At 36.6% G+C, this 25,713-nt stretch overlaps 2 protein-coding genes across 3 annotated transcripts; one reads left to right on the plus strand and one right to left on the minus strand.

Annotated features, from left to right (window-relative positions):
- The first annotated feature begins 16,562 nt into the window (after positions 1-16,562).
- Positions 16,563-20,958, plus strand: cdk2ap2 (cyclin dependent kinase 2 associated protein 2). Of its 2 annotated transcripts, none has more exons than XM_028018261.1 (5): positions 16,563-16,685; positions 19,024-19,182; positions 19,333-19,424; positions 19,812-19,932; positions 20,380-20,958. In XM_028018261.1, exons 2-5 carry the CDS (start codon positions 19,128-19,130, stop codon positions 20,445-20,447), a joined length of 336 nt encoding a protein of 111 aa, XP_027874062.1. In that variant the 5' UTR covers positions 16,563-16,685; positions 19,024-19,127; the 3' UTR covers positions 20,448-20,958. The 2 variants fall into 2 exon arrangements, with proteins under 2 accessions (XP_027874062.1, XP_027874063.1); XM_028018262.1 differs by having other exon boundaries at positions 16,628-16,685; positions 19,027-19,182.
- Positions 20,959-21,142: 184 nt separating this feature from the next.
- On the minus strand, positions 21,143-25,713 carry aip (aryl hydrocarbon receptor interacting protein). Its single transcript, XM_028018260.1, has 7 exons — positions 25,558-25,713; positions 24,857-25,039; positions 24,212-24,400; positions 23,349-23,525; positions 23,075-23,216; positions 22,084-22,313; positions 21,143-21,998 (listed from the first exon to the last, which is right to left on the minus strand). The coding sequence occupies exons 1-7, from the start codon at positions 25,654-25,656 to the stop codon at positions 21,993-21,995; spliced, it is 1,026 nt and encodes a 341-aa protein (XP_027874061.1). The 5' UTR covers positions 25,657-25,713; the 3' UTR covers positions 21,143-21,992.

Below are 25,713 nucleotides of genomic sequence, written 5' to 3' on the forward strand. Positions count from 1 at the left end.
TGTGGCTTTTAAAATCTAATTTTTTTCAAACAATATCAAAGGAGAGCTCATTTTATTTGATTTAAACCTTTTTCCCCCCCACACATTTTTCCATTTCTTTATCTAAGAGTTTAAAGTTTCAAAGTTTAGAATTGATATTCCTTTGTTACATTTCCATGTAAATTCATGCTTTATTGTAAAGTTCAGAAAGCTCAGTTTTAATGGGTGTAGCTTTGATTCAGATTATAATGGATGAATGTGTGAATTCAACAATCCTGTTTAATAGGAAGTGATAAATAGCCATTATCCATTTTTATGAAAAAAAAAAAACCCATGACAGCCTGTATGCTTTCAGTTCTCTTCTGATTCTGCATAAACTAGTCTTTTTTTTGGCATTGTGAGCTCAGACCTTTGGTCCATCCTGTCTGCTTTTAGGATATATAGCTCTTATTGCATATAATGCTACATGCTAATGCACTAATGACTACAGGTCCTTCTTTGTATTGAGGCATTTCATTTAAGCTCAAAAGCAGAACTTGCTGGCTCTCAGTTCAGAAAAACATCCTAGACTCTAACTTGTAAAACCATGGATCAACTGTGTGCAGCTGCATGACTTCAACGTTATCCCTGCTGTTGGCTTCTGCAAAAAAGTTATCTGTTTTTAGCTCTGTTTGTTTTGCCATAATTGTCAAACCATTTTAACCTCTATTAGTCTACAAGTTGCTAAAGTCATTAATCCGGCAGAATCTTTTAGCTTGTTGTGTTAGTTATCATTAGCCTGGTAGATGTCACCAAGCACAACAACACCTTCCAGCATTGGAGGGCTAGTATAAAATCTGGGAATTACATCACACCCAATTTAACCCAATTAGACAATGTTTTCATTGCAATCTCAAAAATGCCTGAAAAATTAAATAAATGTTTTTAGCAGATCTATGTACCTTTAAAAAAAAGTAAGTAAATAAATAAAAATCAGAGATCTAAATGAGGAAAGTACATTAGGAAGACAAATGATGCAAATGTGGCCAGCAGTTTTGATTCTCTTCTTGGTAGTTTGGGACCACAGATTGAACAGTTCTGTTCTTACTCCTTCTTACGCTTAAAACTACTAATGAATGTTTTCACATTGCTTTTGCTCCAGCATTGTTGCATTTAATTGTGTGACTGACTGAAAGCATTGTCACGATAAAACCTCATGTACCTCTTTACATTTATGCCTGTTAAACTGTGACATTTTGGAAATGTATTGTTAATATTGATGTTTTTGTTGTACATAACTGTGAACAGTGAAATGTTTGTACATATGAATGTAGCGGTAGTTGTTGTTTTAAAAGACGTGAGCTGTGAATATTTTTTTAATTGTCTGAATCTGATCCCCCCATAATCTCTGCCACACAGTTAATAAAGTGTTTGCTTAGATTTTGCAGCTTGCTACTTTATTGTGAAAATTTGGTAATTAACACAATCAAATTATAGCATTTTATCTATGAATGAACTGTTAGCATGATTATGGAAGGAAAAATTGAAAGAGCCCTTTCTTGCAGAGTTTGCATAATGGTGTTTAGAATGAGTTAACTTTGAAGAATATTTGGTAGAAAATAATTTTTCAATGTTTACTGTCATTTCTCATCAAGGTTAGAATCTAAGCTGGTGTCTTTCTTTTTGCTGTTCTCTTTTCTTTCATTTGTTCGTCTACAGACCAGAGTGTATTTTTTTCTGTTTCTGAAAATAAAGCTTTTCTCGAGCCAGTGTGAATAGCGCAATGAGTTTTGTGGCATTCTGAGAAATAATCCAGTGCTTCAGAGTAATTTTGTTTGCCAGCAGGAGCTGGGAAAATGCACAGACTCCTCTGAGTCCTAAAAGTCAGAGAAGCACAAAATTCAAACGGAGCCACACCGACAGTAGAAACATGTGAAACCATGGAATTATTTTTCTTCAGGTGCTTTGATTCACAAGTCATGCACAGTGTCCAGGTGAGAGCTAATGGAAAAGGATTTGATGCTTGGTTTTGCTGGTGAAAAAAAAGAAGGTACAAAATATTTTTATGATCAGTGTTTTTTATTTCTTCAGTTTTTGGTCTCAATCTTGCAGCTAGAATGATGCTATACTATTGAACATATAGAACAATAAATAAATTAGTAAATGATTGCATACTAATACAAAGGTAACAATAAACTGATATAAAAGAATTTATCATTTGCTTCCACCTGATCTTATATAATTAGTTTTTCTTTTAAAGTGGTAAAAATCAAGTTGCTATCCTCAGTAAAATGGGATATTTGGTTGTTTTTAATGATCATTAAGAAGCTGGAAGAGTGAAATGACAAACAGGCTGTTCAGGCTCTGAGAAAAAGAATATCTGTGTAAATCAATGAAAGTCTTTAAAACTCATCAGCTATGAACAAAACAACCTTCAAAGCCTGTGAGTTTAAAAAAGAGGCTAATCTCAAGCAGGGGACAATGCATGACAGTCACATCAGACTCTGAAAAGACTTTGTGTTCATACAAACAGTCTGGGTTTTATTTCCCATCTGAAAAATGGATCATCAAAAACTCAACTGCAGCTGCTGATTGATCACAGACTGCAGCGTTTTTTAGGCAAATTAAAGCCAACGGAGCACATCAAACTCTGGTGGAAACTCTTGCAAGAAAAACAGTTTGAGGAAACAAACCACTGGGTGGTGGTAGTAAAAAATATTCTCCGAATTTGGAAAGGCTAGATTTATGGGCGCCTGTATTTCAATCAGAAATGTTGAATTGTTGAAAAGACCTGCCTTTATATGTGAATCGATTTATCTATTTCCAATAAGCCAATCAATTAATTATTACTGTGATTTAATTTCACAGTACGTACAAAAGGTATTCACTCCTTTGGATGTTTGATGTTGTTTATTGCTTTTGCAAATCAATCATGACGAGCAAAATTTGTTTTTCTTTTCCACACAAAAAGAAATGAATGTCTTATTTTTACAAAATAAATATTTTAAAACATGTGACATAAAACAGGTGAATGCATAACTATTCAATGTTCTAATGTGTTTTGAAAACTGAACAATTTTTAATTTTATCATCAAATCTAATTTGTAGTGAGGCTTAATTAATTTGCAATGCAGCCATATTTATAAGCACAGATACATTTGTCACATTTCATTGGAGCCAATAATTAAAGCACATGTAGCTGGAAATAGAAGACAACATGTAGATGCTGGATACATTTTGTATTTGGTTTTTAGTGTCTGAACACAGGTTATATATATCAATGTCTCAGCGGCAGATCTAAGCTAATAGCTTTTGTGCCTGGAATGATACAGAAGGAAAGCTATGAATGCAGAATTTACTCACAGAGCTACAGGCTGCCACGTATAAAGATGTGTGTCGGTAAAGATCACTGCTTGGAAGTTTATTAATCATAAGTGATTTTTAATTATAATGATACAAAATATGGCATGCAAAACTGTTTGCGTGTTGTCTGTAAGCTATGAAGAGACACAGGCACTGTGTCTTTTTGGGAAGTAGAAGTGGAGAAACTAGCTCTCTTAAGGAAACTCCTGGAAAATTTCTATTGTTTTTTATTTCCCAGATCATGTGAACCAGTCTGACATGGGCCTTTATGTGATAAAAATCCTCTTTCTACTAATCTAAGCCTGTCTACCCGAGTCTTCACATCAACATCTAATGGAAGCACATATGTATGTATATATACAGACATACAACCAATAATCCTTCAATACACTTCAGGTTTTACATTTGCACTTTACAGACTTAACTTTGGTTAAAAATTTAAATGTTCAAATGTATTCAAATGTCAACACATATTCACCAGTATTTCTTAAAGGTTGCTCTAAACACTGAAGAAGCTGAAAGAACTCGCTGCTTTTAGGGAGCCATGAAATGTCAATATGCTGAGAGGTCACCTGACTCACAGATTAATGCATTCTAATTTCTGCTTTCATGTAAGGTATTTCTGTCAAAGAGAGCATATAAGAACCTTACAAGACAGCTCTGATTTACCTATTCCCACATGCATGTGCTTAGATGCTTAACAGATTCAGAGGTGATTTATATTTTCAACCAACCAAAGATGTCGGGGATCAATCACTTCCTTGATTAAAGAATTACTTGCTCAACTAATGGATATCCCAAATGTGAACTTTGTCATGGGATATTTTAACCAAAGAGGAGAAAATGAAGTAACAAGTCACATTGTCCCATCTTTTCTGTTTCATACCCTTCATTTGTGCTGGTTTGCTGTATGCAGTTTGATGGGTAATTGTGTGAAAATCAGGGTTTTTAAGAGGCAAGTCAGTATTTATATATGAGGTTCAGTTACTGAATAAAAGAAAGTGACAAAAACTCATCTGTGCACAACTCCAAGGTACAAAGGAGTATTTGGGTCAGGTGGAATGATGGATGGAGGAGTAGGGAAACTTTAAGTTTTTTGCCTTCAGTTATAGTAAAGATAACATTGCAAATACAAAATTGAAATTTGATTTCAAGAATGAAGAGTCAAAATGCTTAGGGAAATAAAAAGAAGAAATCCTGTTTTATTATTATAGTTTAAATATTGAGAATGAAGTAAAAATAAATCTTAAAGAACAGGTGGAATGGTGAAACTGCTATTTTCTTTTGAAGCAGTTTTCATGTGTATAGAAAAAGTTAGTAGTTTTTAACCCACAAGTTGTTTATGTGCTGGAGGAAAAAAAGTCATACTTACCTAATTTGATTAATAATTTTCTGTCTTTTGTGATTTAAATACCAATTTACATGATGCTCTTGACAGAAAATCTGCACATCCTTAAATTAAATTCACTATTATTATTTTCCTACTTATACAATGTATATGTTGGGCACAAAAAAATCCATTACCATTGAGAATATGTTGACTCAATATTTTTGGCTTAAGAAAACAAAAGTCTGTCATTTTTTTATTGAATTTCAGAATTCTAAAGGTTTCTTTCCAGCTTTGCATTGGACTTTATGACATGGCTTAAATTCTCTTTATAAAACTGTCACCCCCCTCCCTCCCCGAAAGGTCTAGGGGTTCAGGGGCAGTAACATAAAAATGTGTCCAGAGAAAAGTGGAATGAAAAAATGATTTATTACAAAAAGATGGTTTTCACAAAACCAAAACACAATACAACTTAACCCAATTAAACAAAAGTAAAGGACCAACAAATTCAGAAATCACTGAGTGCAAATTAAATAACAAGATGTTCAAACACATCAGTCTAAAGTGGAGAAACAACCCAAAAGAAAGGACAAAAGTGAGCACCAAAACCTCCCAAACACAAGCCTCTAGCTTGTTCAAGATTTATCTAAAGCAGATTCAAACCACTTAGCAAAATAAGCAAGAACAAAATTGTTCAAACCGTCCAAAAACAGTTACCAAACACAGAAGGTGGGGGTCAGCTTTAGACAACCTCTTCCTGCTAGCTGCCCCACTGGAGGAATGATTACAGGTGTCTTTTATATGGTGCAGGTGGGCCTCATCAACGTCTGATTGGCTTTGCTCATTCAATGGGGTGGCTGCTCTCCTGCAGCCTCTAGGCAGCCAATCAGGAAGGTGTGCCCGCACAGCTGATCCTGCATAACAGAAAAAAACAAGGAGCCTGCACAGCCTCAAGAGGCCAGGGGCCATAACAAAAACTCTACAACTCATAATATTAAAAAATTCTTTTCCAAGCGACCCGTACATTTGTCTTGATTCATTTGCAAAGAGTTCAGCTGGATAAAAATCAGCTGTTCCTTCTGCTTTTATGAAAGCGTTCTCTAATTGACAGTCGGCACTAAGACCATACTGCCTTCAAAGCATTGAAGGTGATACACAGTATTTCTCATTCATCCATTAGCTCACACTATGCGCACAAATGAAAACTAGTTGCTGCAGCTTCAGGCTCAGTTGTTCTTTATGCACATCTCTCTATTTGGCAGATTTGATTTGGATTAAATAGCCTGAAACCTCGGTGTGAACCACATGAGCTCCAGCTACCCATGAATATCCAGAATGGACACTTGGATAATATCTGCACAGTGCTTTCATTGCTACATTATAATAGTTACATCTTTTATGTGATTCTTCTTAACTTGAAAATCATTGAAGCTCAACCTTGGCTTGAATTCATTTGAAGACACATTGAAACCCTTAGCTACAACTGTGTTCTCTAAATGTATAGATAGTTACAAAAATCAAGAATTCTAATAAACCGAAGCTGCAGAAAGATGAAGGACGTTTTTCTTCTAAATTATTTTGGCTATTTTGGAAAAAAAAATAAAAAAATAAAAAGTGGCATTTTTTGGAAACAATTCCTTTAAAAAACCAATTGGAAACCTGGAACATATTGTCACATTTAAGTCAGAAAGTTCAATGTAATTTATCGAGACTTGAAATGTAATTTCTAAATCTTTGACACCTGACTCAAAAGTGTGACTGAGATGGTACTTCCTACCAGGTAATAGCATAAGTAGCTGAACGTGAAAGTTTTTTATCTCGACATTGACTGGATCTGTGTATAGAAAAAATCTGTTTTGATCTAAACAATTCCATGATACCTCTGGCTGCAAATTCTTGGTCTTTGCCCTGGAAGATAAACTTCTTTTGCAACCAACAGGTTTTCCTCCAGGATTTCCTATGAACTCTGATCCTGCTTAAACTGGACATCTTATTACTTTCTTTCAACAACTGTCTTCTTGCTATTTTCACTAATTTGCGGGCAACTAATGGTAATACTATTACCAAAATTACTATGTCCCTCTTGGCTGTTTTTTAAAAATATTGGTAGGATTAAGTCACACACAGGTAGATTCTATCAATAAAGTGGGTGATTCTGAAGAATGTTGGGTGTGTTTAATTTTATTTTGGGGAATCAGAATAGAGGGTTTTGCACACCAAATGTGATACCAGCTCCACTGCATCTAATGTCCACTTGTTTGTACTACTTGCTCTTCGCATGAAAGGTTTGTCCGAACTCCCACCTGTGTGTGGAGGTGTATACAGCTAAAAGCAGCTTGTGCTCTGCTTGGGTCTGGATGAAATCTGTTGAACTTTAAGAACAGCAGACATTCGTGCAGCCAGTAAGGACAGGAACATGATCGTCAAACTTTTCCTACCTGAGAAGAAAGCAACCGATCTGTGAAAACAAAGTTCATTCATTCGTTTCCTGAATCAAATTTTTCTCCTAATGTTTTTTTGCTTTCCTGTCTTACAATTCTAAACTTAGATTTGTTTTAGCATGAGAAAAATAAATGTTTTTAAAGTAAAACGTTGCCATTAACTGCTTGTTATTTAGAAACTGTGCCTCTTTGGTGCTGCACTGAAAACAGCACAAAACAGCTAAATACAAAAATGAAACATATTTTAGATTTTTTTATTTGAAAATCACAATTGTGGACTTCTTTGTGCTGGTTTATTATACAACAACCATCCTACCACCTCCCCAAAGTGATCTTGATGAAAGCAAAGTGCCCAGAAAGCACTTCACTGCTGTGCCTTGGCGTTGATTGGAGTGTTTGTATTTTCACAGGGTTGATTTTTCAACAAACATAGTTTGGTGTATTGTGGTCAAATAACTCACTGTTGTTCTCACCTGTCAGAGAACTCTGTTACCAGTCGGTTTTCACTTCAAAGCATCTTTTTGAAGCTTAAGGTGCTACTACAAGTCTATTATATTCATCTTATTTATAATGCTAGTTCGATATTCAACTCAAGTAATTTTACAAAACAAAACTAGTTCAATATATTTCCACTTATGTCCAATCCCAAAACATGGAGAGCCATTTACCTGGCAGTTCTTTTCAACAACTTGCATCAGTCAGAGTTTTTCTCTATTGCATTGCTCTGAACTTTATTATTTATCATGTTATTTGGTCTTGAATTCTTTTGGGTTCATAATAAAGATTTTTGTTTTCTGGACTATGCGTGTCTCCTAAAAAGCAAGTTTGTCACTTTGCTGCTACGTTTTATGTTTTATTCCATAATCAGTCATAGAGGAGCTGGGTTGCTCAGGCACATTTATAATATAGACATTGTTTGTCTTTATTTAACAGCTGCTAGCAGATGGAAAGTCCAAAGGTAATTCACAACTGTAACTGTAAAGCTTGGTGTATAAGTGTAACCTTGCAGTCATTTTTACAAGTACGGTATATCAAACATTTAGAAATAATTCCCTTTGTGTTTATAACAAACTGTGGATATGCTGGTGAGGAAATAACAGACTTTCAGACTCTACCTTGCTGCTCTTCCTGTTCCACAGGTCCCAGTAGCTTGACTGGCATAAGTGAGTGGCCACGCTGTCAAGAAAGAGCTTACACTATTGCATTTCCTTTGCAAGCCAGCATTCACCTAGACAGAAATAACGAGTACAAGCCACTAATAGGTGAAGTGTTGATCTGTACTGATGTGACGGAAGTAAGAGAAACTAGGAGACAGGATGTGGAGGGGAGGACAGCGTGTAAGTGTTCATAAATGTTGGTCTTGTTTCCCTGTAGTCATGGTAGTTTCACAGCTTCCTAACAAGGTGTGCAAATAAACAATGGGATCAGTTCTATCTGAATAATTTGAACTTTTCCCTTTGAGACCAACAATGTTTTGAATCGTAGTGGATTTTTCTAGTGAAGGTCCTATTAGCCTGTTGAGCTTACAAAGGAAGGAGGCTGGTCAGCTGGAACTACAGGAGGCATGTAAGGGAACAATGTGTGCAAAGCTTTTCATCATCAGCATCCATGTTAGCATTTATGGTATGAGGCATTTTGAGAAACAAATATAGACTCCAGGGGGTTATTATTTAAGTTAAAAACAACTGAAATGATTTTCTGTGAGCATTTGGATCATGAACAGGTTGCTAAGGCTAAAAAAAAAAAATTACTAAAAGGTATGTTAATTTTTTTCAAAAGGCTATTTGACATGTCGTGACTTGGAAAAAAACTACACATTAGATTACAATAGAACTATTCATGGTGGAAGGTCTCTGTTGAGCTTCAGAGTAAAGATCCTTGAGTTGTTGATGCTGACTCACTTTCACTACAAACTCAAAGAAAGGAGCACTATAATTAAAATCATTTGTACCTATTTGCTCCTATTCTTTTCTATGGCAGCATGTAAATTGTGTGTTGAAGTAAGCGAAAGATATTGTATTTCAAAAATAGTAATTCTGAACACAGAACAATAATGTTTCAGTCTTTTATTCAGAACTTTATCTTTGTACTTAAGATGTTTCAAGGTCTTAGAAATAAAGATCTGCAGTCTTTGTTGATAAATCCATTCTAAAGTGGGAAAGAAACGTTAAGGAACATTTATCAAATCTGTCGACCTTCTTGCTGCAAGGCAACAGTGCTACCAACTGCGCCACTGTGCCGTCTCCCTTATTCTTATTTTTGATTAATTTAACCTTTCTATAGTGAGTCGTAATCAGCCACCAGTATTGTATTGTTTGTTTTTCATTTAAACATTACTTTTGCAGCTTTGCTTCGCTCACTATCGTAGGTTTATTTGTGGTAGAATTATGTAGTTTACATTTTTATGCTTAAACAGCATTTTTATAACTGACCAATCACCTCAGTGGAATTAACCCCACCAACTGAGGTGGTCAAATCCTATGAAATGGGGACTATGATACTTAAATAACTATGAATTTATTTATCTGAACTCTGTTCTTCAGACTTTATTTTAATCACAACATGTGAACATTTCTGTAATGCTTTAATAGTGAGGGACTTTTGGTCCGTATAAGGCAAGAAAAAAAGGATCTTTAAAAGCACAGAATACTTTTTCTCTTAGTTACGTAATGTCAATAAACACTCCTCCTTACCAAAGTATTCTGTGCTTTTGATGCCAATTTTCTTTTCTTTTGTGCATTCATTCTAATGTTGTCTTACTGGATAAGTTCCACATTTTTTGCAATTGGAAAAAATAGTTTAAAGCTAAACGTTCTGCAAATTTTATTTGCGTGGAACTATCAGATTTAAATGCTTTTGTGTCAAAGAAGCAAAATTAAAGCTTAACATTGTAAATGCAGAATTTTGATCAGGAGCCCAGGTCTGGGTAGGACCATCCCAATTGTTGGATGTAAGAGAGTATTTAAGGTGGGTGTGGATGGGTGGGGTTTTTGTTTAAGAAATATGTTACATGTTGATTTATTCTCATGCAAGTACAGTGTGCTTCAAATGAGTCCCAAGCTCTTACACGGGCAATAGAGATGATTAACTGGGGTATTTTGAGAAAGGTCAATTCAACGTTATAAACTCTCAGGCCAGAAGAGATCTGTAAGCATTTACAAAGTTTGCTTGTGCATTGGCTCGGCGGTGTGTGTTTGTGCTTCGTTGACAAATATCTCTTCTTTTCAAAGCAAGCTATTGGAAAAAAAAATTAATTATTTCATGAATTACCTTTTGTAATAGGACTTTTAGAGTAGGTCAACTTGAACAAAGGCTAGTCACACGTTGTAGATGATAAGGTCAGGGGACTGAGAGGATCATGTTGAAACTTTCAGCTTGTACCTCTTCAAGTGCTTCAAAGAGAACATTGAGGCAATTTTCCTATGTTGACTCAGAATCGTTAACATCCAAACCGCAGATAAAGTGATTCATGAATTTGGAACATTTACTGTTCCAAATGCAATATAATGTTGCATTCTAAAAATAGTAGTTTGCCTCTAAACCCGAGGAGATTAGCTGAGTACTTAAAATTCTTGGTTATTCTGGAAGAATGGGCATACACCCATTGACAAAATGCTTCACTTTATTTATAAAAAATTACATAACAACCCACTATGTTGTTATGTACATCCGTCTGTAACGGATGAACAATTGAGTGTGGCCCATCAGTAAATTTGAGGGGTCAAGCTTGCAATTAACTTCTTCTGTGTTGCATAAATAATCCAAACATTGCTTTCCATTTCAGCTCTCCCTAAAATAAAACAAGACAAACAAAAAAAACATGTACCAATATTTAAAAAATATCTGCCAGTTGATGTCTGGTCCTGTTTTTATTTTTTTTTGTAAGAATCACTGACTTACTTGATTATTAAATTCTTGTGCAGAAGTCGTTTTCTATTGGCTCCTCAATGCCTCTTTGTTTTTTTCCCTTTATTTTTTTTTCTCTTCGTAGCGAGAAACAGAACCAGTTTTCCATTTCAATCACAGCTGTACAGCCTATAGTTCAAAAATCACAACATCAAATGAAAATGTAACTGAAGATCTATAAAAAGGTTGTCTTGTACACTTTGGATTTTAATTATTTAATAAGACTTTACATGATTTGAGATATAGAGGGTACAATATCAAAGGCTTAGTTCTTTGGAGCAAGTTTTTTTTTTTTTTACAAATTATGAGAGAATTATTGAAATAAATTGTTTGTGCACTAAAGTAGTTGCTATGCATTTTCTAGGCAAAATGGTTTTATATTCTGATCCAGCATGTGGCAAATGTATTAAGGCTGTTGAATAGAGGTTAAAGTAAGGGAGCAATTAGTCCAGCTTTTTTGAGTAAGGTTTTTCTTGACAACCAACTGGAGCTCATAAAGCAAACCAGTAAAGCTCTCTCACAGTAGCATATCCACCCACAGACTTCTCTAGTAGTTAGAAACTAATAGTTGTGTATTCACAGAGTAAAAACTTTGTATAAATATGAACTATTTGTTTGCAAGACAAAAGGTTAAACAAACACTCCAGGCTGTAAAGTAATCCTGCTCTGCCTACAATGCTATCATAATCACCAAATGTTTTCTTCTTCTGGTAAAAGCTCCGCCATTGCGCATAAATGTTCAGCTTATCCTAATTCTCCCCTCAAACACAGCCCCTCTCTGCTGTCTGCCGGTATTTTCGGTCAGAAGAATTGTTTGGCAATTTTAGTTTGGTTTTCTGACAAAAACATCATTTTGAAACGTCATATATCCTGTCACCTCTCAGGGATTTGGCTTGTTTTTTCTGCAGACTGAGTCTGGATAATAATGCTCCATATACATGAATCTATTGCACAAGCTTAGCCTTCGTACTGGTGTGATTTTAAAACATTGCCAAAGGGTACTTTTTAAGAAATCATTGCAAACATTTGATAGCTTTGTTAATGCCTTGAGAAAAAACAAAGGAAAAAAGTTATTAGCATCACTAAGTGGAACTATTACGCTTGGATATTCCAGTTAGTTTGTCTTTAGCAATGTTCACAATTTTATGTTATTACAAGATATACAGTAATCCTGCATGTGATTAAGGTTGGAAACATCTTTCTAGTGACATTAGCAAATCCTTTTGGCCTAATCTTAGAAATTACAAACATTACAGCTACAATTATTACTCTTTCATCTCTTACACAAGATACACCGGTAAATACCTGTAATGATTAGACATTAGGCTTTATCTGGTATCCACTCTCTGTGTGTGTCCTCTTGCTCCTTTTGTTTGGCTTCAGAGCACACTGATATGTCATGCCATGTCTGAATCATCCTGAGTTGAAGATTAGTTTGAAATTGCCTGCACCAAAAGTTTGAGTCAAACAGCGGTCTTAAATTTGAAGCACAAACAAGCCAATATGTCAGTAAAAACCTGAAAAAATCCACTTGGGGATTGATGCTGTGTGCACTGATTGCCCTCCCTGTGATTTCAGTTCAAAGTCGGGTCCAAACATAGAGCAATAAAAAAAAAGCCTAAAATTCTATATGTATTAGAAGAACAAGGAGTTTTATGAAGAGAATTCATGGAAGCCACAGATTGGAAACAGAGATAATTATTATGAATTCACAAACATTATACTGAACATCCCAACAGCTTATTCTTGATGGTGTGTACTATCCAGTTCACCCCATTTTGGTTAAGCACAGTGGTTACAAAGTATCCATTACTCCTAGTGGGGTCGGGAGTGATGCTGGTGCCCATCTCCAGCTAATGTTCCGGGCGAGAGGCGGGGTCACCCTGGACAGGTCGCCAGTCTGTCGCAGGGCGACACACACACTCACACCTAGGGAGAATTTAGAGAGACCAATTTACCTGACAGTCTTGTTTTCTTGCTTTTGGGCTGTGAGAGGAAGCTGGAGTACCCGGAGAGAACCCACGCATGCCAGGGAGAACATGCAAACTCCATGCAGAAAGACACCGGGCCGGGAATCGAACCCAGAAATATTGTAAGCATCATTGTACTTATCAGTTGAATGATGCCCCATTTTCAAACACGAATTATAATCACTGGTAAAGACCCAGCAGGATGAAATCTTGCAGAGGTTTGAAGAGGGGGTGAAACAATCTCAAGCCCCAATATACTACTTATTTAATGTTTCATTGAGTTTGCATCTTTTTCAGAGCAGGGAGTTATATTCATCTTGTGTTTCCGAGCCACCAACTGGGGACAGTTGCAAAACAAATTCAAATATAATGGAGTGTGCAAACAGAACTGCTGTGCTCAAGGTTGTGAACATCTGTGTGACACCACTGAGGCATGTCTGCACCGCCACTGTTTGGTGGGCACGGCAAGAAACACTCATTTAAAGGGGGGAGTCTTCTTCTAGCACTAAACTTGTTTAAACTGTCAGATAGTTTTTGTTGAAGGGAAACAGTTCTATGCATTATTAAAGGTCGCTACAGTGGCTGCACAGATAACAAGCAAAGCCTGGTCAGCCCCTGAGGTTTTTAAGAGACAGCATCAGGAGGGAATCAGGAGTCAGTTTCTGATTTTACAGCTAAAGCTTTTTTCCTGTGCAAAAAGGGATGAAATACACAGACGGAAAGGAGATCGATATGTCATTTTAATTCCCAGTGGTTGAGAATCATGAAAGTAGACAGGAATTTTTCATGTTTCTTTTTCCAGTATATCTCCATAAAAACACAATTTTTTTCTTTAACCTGTCATGCAGCTATATGGAATGTGATATAAAAAAAGGATCAAAATGTTTTTGCAAGACACAAAATCAGACAGGTTATTTGTTAAATTTGTATTTGATTGACTGCCATCGTTATCGTTATCATTGTTATGAATGGCACACAGCCTAGTGTGTAGGGCTGCTTTTCATCAAGTATTTTTATGACTGAACATTTAAGAGATCCAAGAAAAAGTTTCAGTGACTTGGGGGAAAAATGTATTTGTAATTGTTGTTGAATTCAAAATGTTGGCTATTATTCATGTCTGCATAAATAAGTCATTCATAACTGGGTAAGAAACTGAAGTAGGATGGTGTCAGAAGGCAATTCCTCGATATACGTACTCAAAGTTTTTCACATAGCGTAAATAGAATAGATATTTATATACTCAAAGTTTTTCACAGCGTAAATAGAGTAGATATTTATATACACTGTGTATTATGGTACATGACCTTGTTTTACTCACTTTCTGTAATTATATCAGGCTAAAATGCTGCTGTTGTAGGTCAGTTAAGATCACCAACATTTTTATTTAGTAAATGCTAGAATATTTGGACATAGAACATTATTTCAAAATATCTAAACAACTAACTTAACTACTTTCACTAATTCAACACACATGAAATCCACATGAATAGCTGCATTGAATTTAGTCTGTCATTTTAAGATAAAATATGACTCATGCTATTTATTTTGAAAGCAGCCTGTGAATTTGTTAATTGTTAAATTTTATTCAAAGTCTTCACAGCTCAGTGTTCTCAGCAGGTCTAATGGTTAATCGCACTTAGGTAACAGAAGCTTTCAGTGTTTTAAATGTGCATAAATCTCTGCCTGCTTCTCCATAAAGGTCAGTCTTTGCTCCACTTTGGCACTGTTTGGTTGGTAGTATTACGAGACAAAATGCACTCTGGAAGTTATTGAGGCACGCAGATAGAAGCTGACCTGGGATCCATCATAAGTACCCAAATTAAAAAAACAACAAAAATGTGGGTTTGAGAATTGCTTTTAAGTGCTGCCATTTTGTCTTAAGGTAGTATTTAAATATTAACATATCTTTGGCTTCTAACTTTGACAGTAACATAAGACATAGTGACTGACAACCTTTAAAAATAGAGTTTCTTCTATGATTTCAGTTGTTTTCCTTTCCTAAAGTGATACCACTACTAATTTAACAAACAAAAACTTACAAGGTGTCTGAGGCTGTACAGTAAACACTCCAAGACAGGTTATTTGGGAAAACCTGGACAATAACTGGTGGGCCAATCTGATGTTTGGACCGCAACAGCCGACTGTCTTTTTCTTTTTTTACTTTTTTTTGGGGGGGGGGGGGGGGGGGGGGGGGGGGGGTTCAGACCAATGTACCGTCATGACAAAGGATTGACCATGCATGCTGCTCTCCCTGTTTGTTTTTTATTTTCTTTTTTTGGAGATGCGGTCAGCAATGTTTAAAAGAGGGAAAACAGAAAGAGAGAGGCTAGCTCAGAGAAGGATGAAATTAAAAAGAGGAAAACTATGGAAACAAACATAGCTAAATGTATAAAAATTTACAACTTCTTCACAAAAACTAGCTCATGATGAGTGACGTCAAATAATGATGATGAAAAGGGCTTTGTAAATTATTGTTCAATCAAGTCAAATGAATTGTGTGGCAACTTGGCATATAATGTTGCAAAATTCAAATTTGTATATGAGCCACATAACTAAGTAACTATAGGTCAGAAGAAATATATAGTACCAAGCACCAGCCATGAGCCCACAAGGCCGAAGCGGACAGGTAGGATTAATTAATGAATATTATTAGAATTAATATAAGAGAGTATGTGCAGAACTGCTTTTTATGAAAAGTGCACTCACAAGCAAATGGCAATGGTACTTACATAGCACTTTATTAAGTCCAGAGGACCCCAAAAGCACTTCACTCTACATTCAGTAATTCACCACACATTCACATGCTGATGGTGGCAACCTACTTGTACCACTAAGACAGACAGAGCAGGGATGTGAACTGGCAACCCTCTGATTACAGAACAAACTTCTAACACCTTCGCCACAATCCCCCCATGAGTAATTACCTTTAGTTGTTATTAAAATGCTATATCAAACACAAATTAAATTTACAATTCGAAGCCTTGAAATTGGCTCCTGCTCTTTCTGGCACTACGCATTCAGCACATTGTCACAACAATGCTCATCCATTAAGTCATTTACAGCCTTTCTTCTTATTTAATAGGCTCCAGGTGTACTACGGCTTCCTCCCACACTCCAAAAACATGATAGTTGGTTCCCGTATCTAAATTGCCCTTGGGTATAGTGAATGAGTGCCTGGTTGTTTGTTTCTTGTTTCTGACATATCCTGAGTGTATCAGATCTATTTTCCAAATTACTATATATAGGAACTAGACCCTCTTTGACAGTAAGAATAAGATATAAGCAGTATTCTTGTTGTTGTTGTCGTTGTTGGTACAATAACAATAGTAGTAGTAGTAATAATAGTAGTATTAGTAATGTCTTAGTGTATTAAATAATTTTAATTATTTAAATGATGAAAATTGCTGTGTAACAGCAACAAAGTGACAGGAAATCAAATTTGTGGAACGGGTAACAGTCTTTAGATTCAGTTTTTATTGTATTATTGTTTCACTGTTAACAAAATAGTTATAACTGTCTTCAAGCTGCTTGAAATAAATTTGTTTTTGGTTTTACGCCTAAAACTGACGCCGTTACCAACAAACGTAATAGGTGTCGCTAGCAACCAATCAAATCGCGCTAAACAAGAAAAAACACTACACTATACTTCGCTTGTGCGCATGCTCACACATAGCGGAAGAGGTTCACGTCCAACTAAAGATTTCAGCTCTTCATAGAAAGGTAAAGAAATAGTTTTGTTTTGAATCTTTTTTAGCCCGTTTTGGAGTTTACATGTGTGGATAGCTAACTGTTATAAACGTGCCGGTCGTGTAAGGTGATACTTTGTACTTATAGCCCTTATTTCTCCTTTGTTTCCCCTGTGTTGTTTTGCTAACCGGTTAATGCTAATCCTGCTAACGTTACCTTCGTCTTAAAGCTAACGTCAGCTTTTGTTTCATTCAGTAATTTTCCTCCGCGGGTGCTGGTGACCCGAGAGCTGTCACATTCAGAACTGAGAAAGACTGCGTGAAATCCGAGATATGACACACAAAGAGCCAGATTTAAAGGGAGCAAAACGACTGAAAAACTTAAACTTGTCACACATGTACAGTCATGGCTGTAATTGTTTCTTTATAGTGACATATAAAGGCTGCGTAAAGTGTTGACAGATCATAAGAGTTTAAAGTTATAAAAGATAGGCGTATTTGTATTTCTTTTCATCTTTTTAAAGTAAAAATAATTCTTTGTTTTTAAATTATGTGTAGTAACTTTAAAGTTATGAAATTTGTAACGGTTAAATATCGATTATCTCTCATTTTAGTAGCATTTTAATACATTGATATGTAAAAAAAAGTATTTCCCTTACACATTATTACAATTTATCACCTTACAAATAGAAACCTCTTTTTATTTTACTGACCAAGGCAAAGTATCACATATTTGTGACTCATGGTTTTCAAAACTTTTAATAATTCGAAAGTGGCAGAGTGTGAAATATATAAATGTATATCAAGATCCCTTTACTCCTGAAGTCACAGAACTAGTAAATAAAGTTGAGCTTTGTCTAATTTATTATCATAAAAGATTTAGTTAATCTGTGAAGCTCCCAGCTGAGTTTTTAGAGAACTTGTGAATAAAGGTCATGAAGACCTAGACAAAGACCAAACGGGTCTGGAATAAAGATATAGAGACGATAAAAGCAGTGTTAGGTGGGAGTGAATGGTACTTATAATGTCAGTAATATATATATAATATAAATACTGATACTAATTATGATTTACAGTAATAAAAATTCTTTAGCCTAACACAACATACCATACACTTCCTAGAAAGCGCTTTTCATAATAATAGTCCCGTCTTCATAGCCCTACAGATTTCAATGTTGTTGTGAGGGCAGACAAAATTATCCAAACCTCAACAGTCCCTGTGTTTTGTTTTGTTTTTTAAACAAAATTAGCCATTTCTCTAAGTACTTTCACACAGTTTAGCAGTGAAATAGATTCAGAATGTTCTCTGTCGTCTCATAACCGCATTACACAGCAGGTAATCCTCTGCCTGAGATACTGAAAATGCTCTTTGAGTTTTTTCAGTTGAGTTTTTTTCAGTTCATAATGCATCAGTAGATGCATTATGAACAGTTTACTGCTGAGCCTGTAATGTTTCCTGATGATGCTTGATGAACCTCTATCTATATAGGCATTAAAATTTTATGTATATCTATACTCCATATTAGTGATGCATGGTATCTTGGTACCAACATTGATATCAACTGATATTAGTCTCTTTTTTTTTTTACATTCGGTAATAAAACTGGACCAAAATTAACATCGATATTTATTTCCATCTTGTTACCGTATGTTTCTGGATTGGAATGGGTTGGTCATATGGTATCTGATAGAGTGATAGGATTGTAGGATTGTGGGGAGTTTAACGGAAACAGAAAATCAGTGGTGAAGTCAAAGTTGTGGTTGTTTTCTCCAAGGTATTGAAAGGTCAGTGAAATGTCCATAGCAGCAATATTTATATTTATATCAGCTGTTGATATTGGCTGATTGTGTGAACATACATGTGGAGTTGAGATGAAAAAAAATCATGAAGCAGTGGGAGGGAGCAATGAGCTGTGGTTGCTTTTATCAGATATGCTTTTTCTTATATTAAAATAGTTATTTGCCATTTGCAGAAGCACTAAGGAGCTTTTTAAAAAAGAAACCACATTTTAACATTCCACTAGTGGAATATCACAATTTACCAGAATTTAACAAATACCACAATTTAAATTAAGGTCAGCTAACAATCACTGATTTAACAGATTGAAATTTATTGTTTACCAGCAGCTTATCTTAACAGCAAGAAACAAATGAACTTGTCAAGTCAGAGTCAGACTGCGCTTGGCTGTGAATCATTTAGTTTGTGAGCTGCATGACTAAGTGTTAATGTTAAAATTGCAGCATCTGTAAGTTACTAGAATGTTAAAAAGTGAAATTTACAGTCTTGATCTGTAAAACCTGAAAATTTACTAAAGAAAAAAATAGAGATGGATTGCAAAGTTTATTCTCGCTGTGTGTAATTGTTTTTGCAGCAGCTCTTAGGAGCTCATTGCCACCAGGAAAGCTGTATAAGCATTGGGTTGACGGGACTGAAGGAAGCAGCACATCATACCTGGAGCTGCCTGGTGAAATCGCCATGAGTTATAAACCTATCGCTCCCGCTCCGTCTGGCTCCAACCATACACCGCCAGGTACAAGACGGCTTGAATGTGATTTCAATTGGCTACTGTTATGTTTTCATAATTTTAAGGTAATCTTATTAGGGTTGGAGAAGGATGTTCCTTCTCATAGGTGATGGCAAAGCTTGATATAAACAGTCTGTGTCGCTCTCCTCCACACAGGGTCTTCAGTTCCCTCTCCATCACTCCCGTCGTCATCCAACTTTAGACCAGCTTTCAGTGACTTCGGTCCCCCCTCTATGGGCTTTGTCCAGGTCCGTCTTCATCTCCACTCAAAAAAAAACAACAACTCTACCTCTTTTCTGTTTTGACTTTTTACTCACTTGCATTGGGCTAAATCTATGCAACAGGCAAAACTTTCCTATGATTACTAATGTGAGTTGTGATTACAGTTAGCTTCTGTTATTTATTTTACCTAGAGTTCAATTTTATTTTTTATTTTATTTTTAAACTGAATTCTGAATCAACTCTTAATCGTCTGGTCAAAACAAAACATGACTATAAATTACTACCCGTCCTGTTGAAGAGCCTCACAGAGCCACTTTAGTTGCTTCACTATTGCAGATTGGTGGTATGATTTCACAACAGCGACAAATATTGATGGGTTTTCCTTTTCCCGCCTCTTCCTTTTCCTCCACCAGCCTGTCAAAGTGTCCCAGGGATCCACCTACAGCGAGCTTCTGTCTGTCATCGAGGAGATGAGTCGTGAGATCAGGCCTACATACGCTGGCAGCAAGAGCGCAATGGAGAGGCTAAAGAGAGGTATTTGATGCTGTCAGCTCTGTCAATGTGGATGGGTGTCATGAAGAGTTGATCAATGCCCGCAGCTGCAGTTTGACTGTGTTTTCAATCTGCACTATGAAAGAAGATCTGACACCACAATGTCTTGCAATCGATTTGGACGCATTGCACTTTCTTTCTGTATTCGGGGCTCGTGGATCAATTCTATACATTTCCAGCCCTGCGTATCTGGAGCTTGACTTTTTTTCTTTGCAAAATGACTTAATCTTGCAACCACAAGAATACTGCTTTCTGCTTTGAAGAAGGAACTCTGTAGCATTCTTAATTATAGGAATTGTGGCACGTTGTAAAAAAAAAATACATTTTTTTAGGTTTCTTGTTTTATGCAAATCTTGCATCACAAACAATCGTTCTTAGCTTCGTTGTATTCCTCTCGTTTAATTGGATGCTCTGTGTTTTCTCTTTCAGGTATAATCCACGCCCGTGCACTGGTCAGAGAGTGTCTCGCAGAAACCGAGAGAAGTGCCCGCACATAACCCTTTTGGAAAAGAATCCCCTCCTGACCCGTTGTCCTCATCATGATCCTGGTTGGATGTTTTACAACCAGAGCTCATCCTCCCACCCCGAGCTTTATTTGTGAGCGTTTCTAGGAGCATTGTGTTCCCGTTTCCAATATTTGATACATTTCATTAAATTATGTTACTGTTACACTTTCTACAACATGTGGGGCGTATGCAAAACCAATTTTGTACCTACTGTAAGAATGTGAAATTTAAGCTCGTCATTTTGGTAAACCTCTGGTAAAATGCATTTGTTTAATAATGTAAGTTGACTTGGAAAGTTGGCTTTTTTAATGATACAATCAATGTTAAAACTGCACCTGTCTTTTGTTTAATTTGAAAATCTTCACTGTCAAGTAAGCTCACTTTAGAATTCCCTCATTCTCACAAACCTTTTACATCGAGTCATTTTGTTAGCAAGGAAATTTTGTAAACCAGATTTTTGCAATTCAGTATGTATATCTTAATTAAATAAGAGGAAAAACTATTTCTTTTGTTTTGTATGTTTTCTGGCATCTAATTGAAGGGACTTTGAGAGATGGACCGTTTGTCTGGTTTTGAACCTGAAACTTTTCTAAAAACCTTTGCATAGTTTAATCCCATCCCGTTCCCAGTTTTAAGAGAAGCAATCTGATTAAGGAATATTTAAAAAGACAAAAACAAATCCAAGATTGGGGATTAAATGCAAATTTATTTACAGTTACATTATCACCACCTTGTTAACAGTTCAGAAAAGCACATCTTCTCCAAAGCAGCTGACAAAGCAAAGATGCTGAGTGTCTGCTGAATACATCAAGAGCACAACTAAATGTAAATATTTTAATTCAATACATGAAATAAGTATATAGGAGATAATTTCAATTTAGTGATTGTCACAAACCAGTGAGGCTTAAGGTCCAGTCTCTTCTACAAGAACTTAGTGCTTGAGTAGTTAGACTTTAAGGTGTGTGCATATAAGCAAAACTGAAAAGGAGCATCTGTATGAAGTTACAATTTACTAATTGTGAGCAATTATTACAAAGTTTATCTAACAGGATTGGAGATACTGACAATGACATAAAAGGGTCTCTGCTTGACATACTTGGTGAAAATGCTGGGGAAGATGTCTTATTCTATAAAAAATATTAGTTTCTGGAGAAACGGGGGGAAAAAAGGTTAAGGTTTACAATCTGAATGCTCATCACCTGGAGCAAATCCTTAACTAAAACATTTCTGAATCAGTTAATGGCTTTCTAATAAATAAATAAGGTGTTCCCTTAAAATGAAAGATATGCAGCATTGAATTAGCCACTCCGCAGGAAATTACAGACACTCCAAACAGAGCCACGGCTTCACATTTACGCAGCGTGAATTCAGAGGAGTACGGCTAAAAATGCTTCCGGTGCCTGTGTGTGAACCTGAAGAGGAGCAAATTGGCGACATGTTTGGCTGAAGTGCACAGACAAAACTAAAACAGCAGGACCGCTCTCCTGCTGTTCCATCTCAATCCACTGGCATCCTCTTCTCGATCAGTGTCAGGGTTCAGCCCTGCAGAAAGAAAGAAGAGGAGTTCTTCAGATTCATACTAGTTGATGAAAAGCGAATGCAGAAGCCAAACTCAGTTCGGACTGACTGTAGTGGCTGCAGCTGGCATCGCTTTGTAGTCAAACAGGCCTTTGTAGCGACCCTTCTCCTCCGCCTGCTTGGAGCGCAGTTTCTCCTCCATGGCTTTCACCTCCTTGTTGACCGACGCTTCCAGAGATGGGTCCAATTCCAAGACTTTAGCGAAGTCTGCCCGAGCCTCCTTCTCGTTCCACACTGCAGCGTGAGCCTTTCCCCGCTTGTAGAAGGCCTTCACGTTATCTGGGAGGAATGGCGTTAAAAATATAAGTGCACGTGAGGCGAGCTGTCAAAACTACCTGAGCTATTCAGTCAAAACAAATGTTTTATTTATTCTCTGGTGTGAAGTTTGTTTGACCATTTCAGTGAGTGAATTCTTCGACATAATGTTACAGTTCACTGGTGATACAGCTTTTGTTCTCAGCAGTCAATTACTTAAAACAAAACTTTTTGCTAATTTCAACTAATTGAAGGCCACTTGAGAAAAACATCTGGTTAAAAATGGCGGGCAAAGAAGAATCACTAAATTAAACCAATTATGACAAACAAGCCTTATTGGAACATATGATCCAATTTATTCAATATTAACACCTACAACATACCTGAACTAATGGAGACAATTAGCTGTAGATATCAATATATTAAGTAAATAAATCCAACATGTTGATCTGACGATTAAAAATAATAAATTAACATACTTTTATACTCAATGAGACGTACCAGGGTTCCTACATATTTTCATTTCATAATTTCAGTACTTGCAATGTCCACCTGGACAAAGTTTTGGTAAAAATGTTAATATGAACTACAGTATATTAACATTACATGCCCCAAGGACATATATGAAACCTCCAAAGAATTTTTTTTTTAAAGAAACATCTATTACAATTTCACATCTATAAAAACATATCCAAGAAAAAAAAGATTTCTTACACAGAATCAGCTACTATTCATCTTGGAAAAAAGTGTTTTTGCAAATGGTCAGAACTTTGTCAGAACTTTACCTTCATATTTAAAGACCAGGGAGGAGCAGTGCTCGATGACTTCGTAGTACTGGCCCTGAAGCAGCAGGCACTGACAGTAGTTGAGCAGCAGCGGTGTGATCATTTGGTCCAGCTGCACCCAGTTTTCATCTCCAGGATGCTCCTGCAGATTGATTCAGAATTCACACACACACACACACACACACACACACACACACACACACACACACACACGTCACAAACCTCACTCTAGTTTCAGCGAACTCAGCAGGTTCCAACTAAACTGTTCCCAAACCTTCATCTGCAAGTTTTTGAGGCAGGCAATGGCATTGTAGTATTTCTCTGTAGCCTCCTTAATTTTGCCCTGTTTAAACAGCGAGTTTCCCTCTTCATGGATATGAGGCACAGAGTCCAGCTTCTCTTTGTCAGTCATGGCCCACATGTCCAGCTGGAAGGAGCCGGGAGGGAGGACCTGGGACAGAGACAGAGACGTCAGCAGGAGCACGACCGGATTCTCATGAAGCTTCATCTCTTCTACATGTTACTTTGATTTGATTACAGCTGCATCCAAGGCATTTCTCAGAAACGCCTCAGCCATTTAAAAATTTGTCTTCCCTGCTTAGCTTTTAATCTAGAATAAGAAGTTTTATTTTACTATCTTGCATCCATATCAGGTTTTCTTACTAATATTTTTGTCATTCAGTTTTAAATATTTTACGTCTCATGTTTAAGGTTTTCATTCTTTTTTTTTTCTTCTTTGCATTAAGCACTTTGGTTTGTGCTTTAAAGTGGCCTTACGCAATTTCAAACAAATAAACATCGGTTCGATACAAAAAACATAAATATTCTGACACATCAAATCAGTATTCTAAAAAATTACTTAAAAAGTATTCCCCAAATTAATAAAAAAAATTTTTTTATTTATTTTATGAAAAAAATACAAACATGGGGGTTTTGGAAACAGACATTAGTAAAAAAAAAAAAAAAACATGGAGAAGACGAAGTAAGCAGCTTTCAATAAATGCCCTTAGGTCAGAATAAAACATGGATCTACTGGAAAATCTAGGAAACTAGATATGCACACATTTGCATATGATGTGCATCCCATACTAACTAATAAAAGGTGTGAGGACTAGATACTGTCCACTGCTGGCTCACCTCCAGCAGCTCGATGGCAAACAGTAGAGGCTGTGGGTTAGCCTGAAGGTGATCCAGATCTTTGTGCCCTAAGGAGTGGTGGGAGTGGATCTGAGCGATACCACAGCAGTGCCTCTGGCCCTCCAGAGGGTCTTTACCAACACTTATGTTTCTCAAGGACTGGGACACGAGTGGGTATAGCGCCGTGTGCTGAAAACAGACAAGACAAAAATAAGCAAATCCGCACTGAAAAAGGTCAACATCTCAGCACAGCTACAGAAAAAATATCCCCACCTCATTCTGGCACCTCACAACCACAAATGTCAATATATTTTGTTTAAATTTATGTGATAAACCAACACAAAGCAGTTAACAACTGTGAACTGCAAAAGATGCATGTTTTTTGTTATTTATTTTTCTTTTACATAAAACCTAAAAATGGAGTCATGCATTTGTATTCAGCCCCCTTTACTCTGATACCGCCACATAAAATCGTTAGCATACAAATCAATTCAGATGTTAGGTAATTGTGGAATATTCTGTGTCATTTTCCTAATGCTTCACATTCATGTGCGTCAGTCAGTCACAAATGAATGTGAAAAAGTTTAAGGCTATGAAGAGTGATGCATCGTTTTGCAGCATCACCAACATGACTAGAACTCTTACCTTGGTGTCGCAGGTAAATTCTGCGACCTCGCCTTTCCTCATGGTGATTACTATTCTTTCCCACACAGCCAGTTTGAACTTCTTGCCCATGATGAGCTCCAAGGGTTTGCTGCGGCCGCCCATGGATCTGGAGTCATCCAGTACTGTGCCGTCGCAGAGGCTGGTGCGATAATGGAAGACGACCTGACACAAAAACAAACACGAACAGGCAGGTTGGTTAAAACCTCTGAGACATCAGGGCAGCTGACTGCTTAGTTTTGCCACAAACAACACAAAAATGTGCCCCTCTCTGACAGGTCTAGACAGGGTCCTGACGTCATCGCATTCTGACCAATCACAATGTGGGGAAAGTAATTGACATGGCGTGCCAACGAATCAGCGTCCATAATTACGTCTGTCTTTCCCACTAGCTTATCATGGTAGAAAAAAAAAACATACAGATGAAAATCAATCAGGCTTTTAATATATATTTATTAAACAGTTATTTATTTCAAACACATTATTCCCCGGAAAAGTCTACAGGTTATGAGTATATGTCTGGCATGTTTTGTATAATGTTCGCCGAAGCAAATATTTCGGAATATTTGGCAGAGATGTGATCGCTGGTAGCATTTTGGTTGCTAGCGTGCTTCGTCGGAGTCGGTTACAAACGTCTAGACCCAAAACACAACCCGTTCCTGCTCCGAGAGTGTACTTTTTACCTTGGTTCCATTAGGGAAGGTCGACAGGTCTCCTTTTCCGGGACTTATCACTTTCTTTCTTATTCCCTCTTCGAGAAGCCTGCGTCCCTCTTCCTCCATCCTTAACCGTTCACGGAAAATGACGATGTTTACCGAAACTGCTTGTTTCGTAACGTG

This window comes from Xiphophorus couchianus, chromosome 5, assembly GCF_001444195.1.
Source record: "Xiphophorus couchianus chromosome 5, X_couchianus-1.0, whole genome shotgun sequence".
Taxonomy (NCBI): Eukaryota; Metazoa; Chordata; class Actinopteri; order Cyprinodontiformes; family Poeciliidae; genus Xiphophorus; species Xiphophorus couchianus.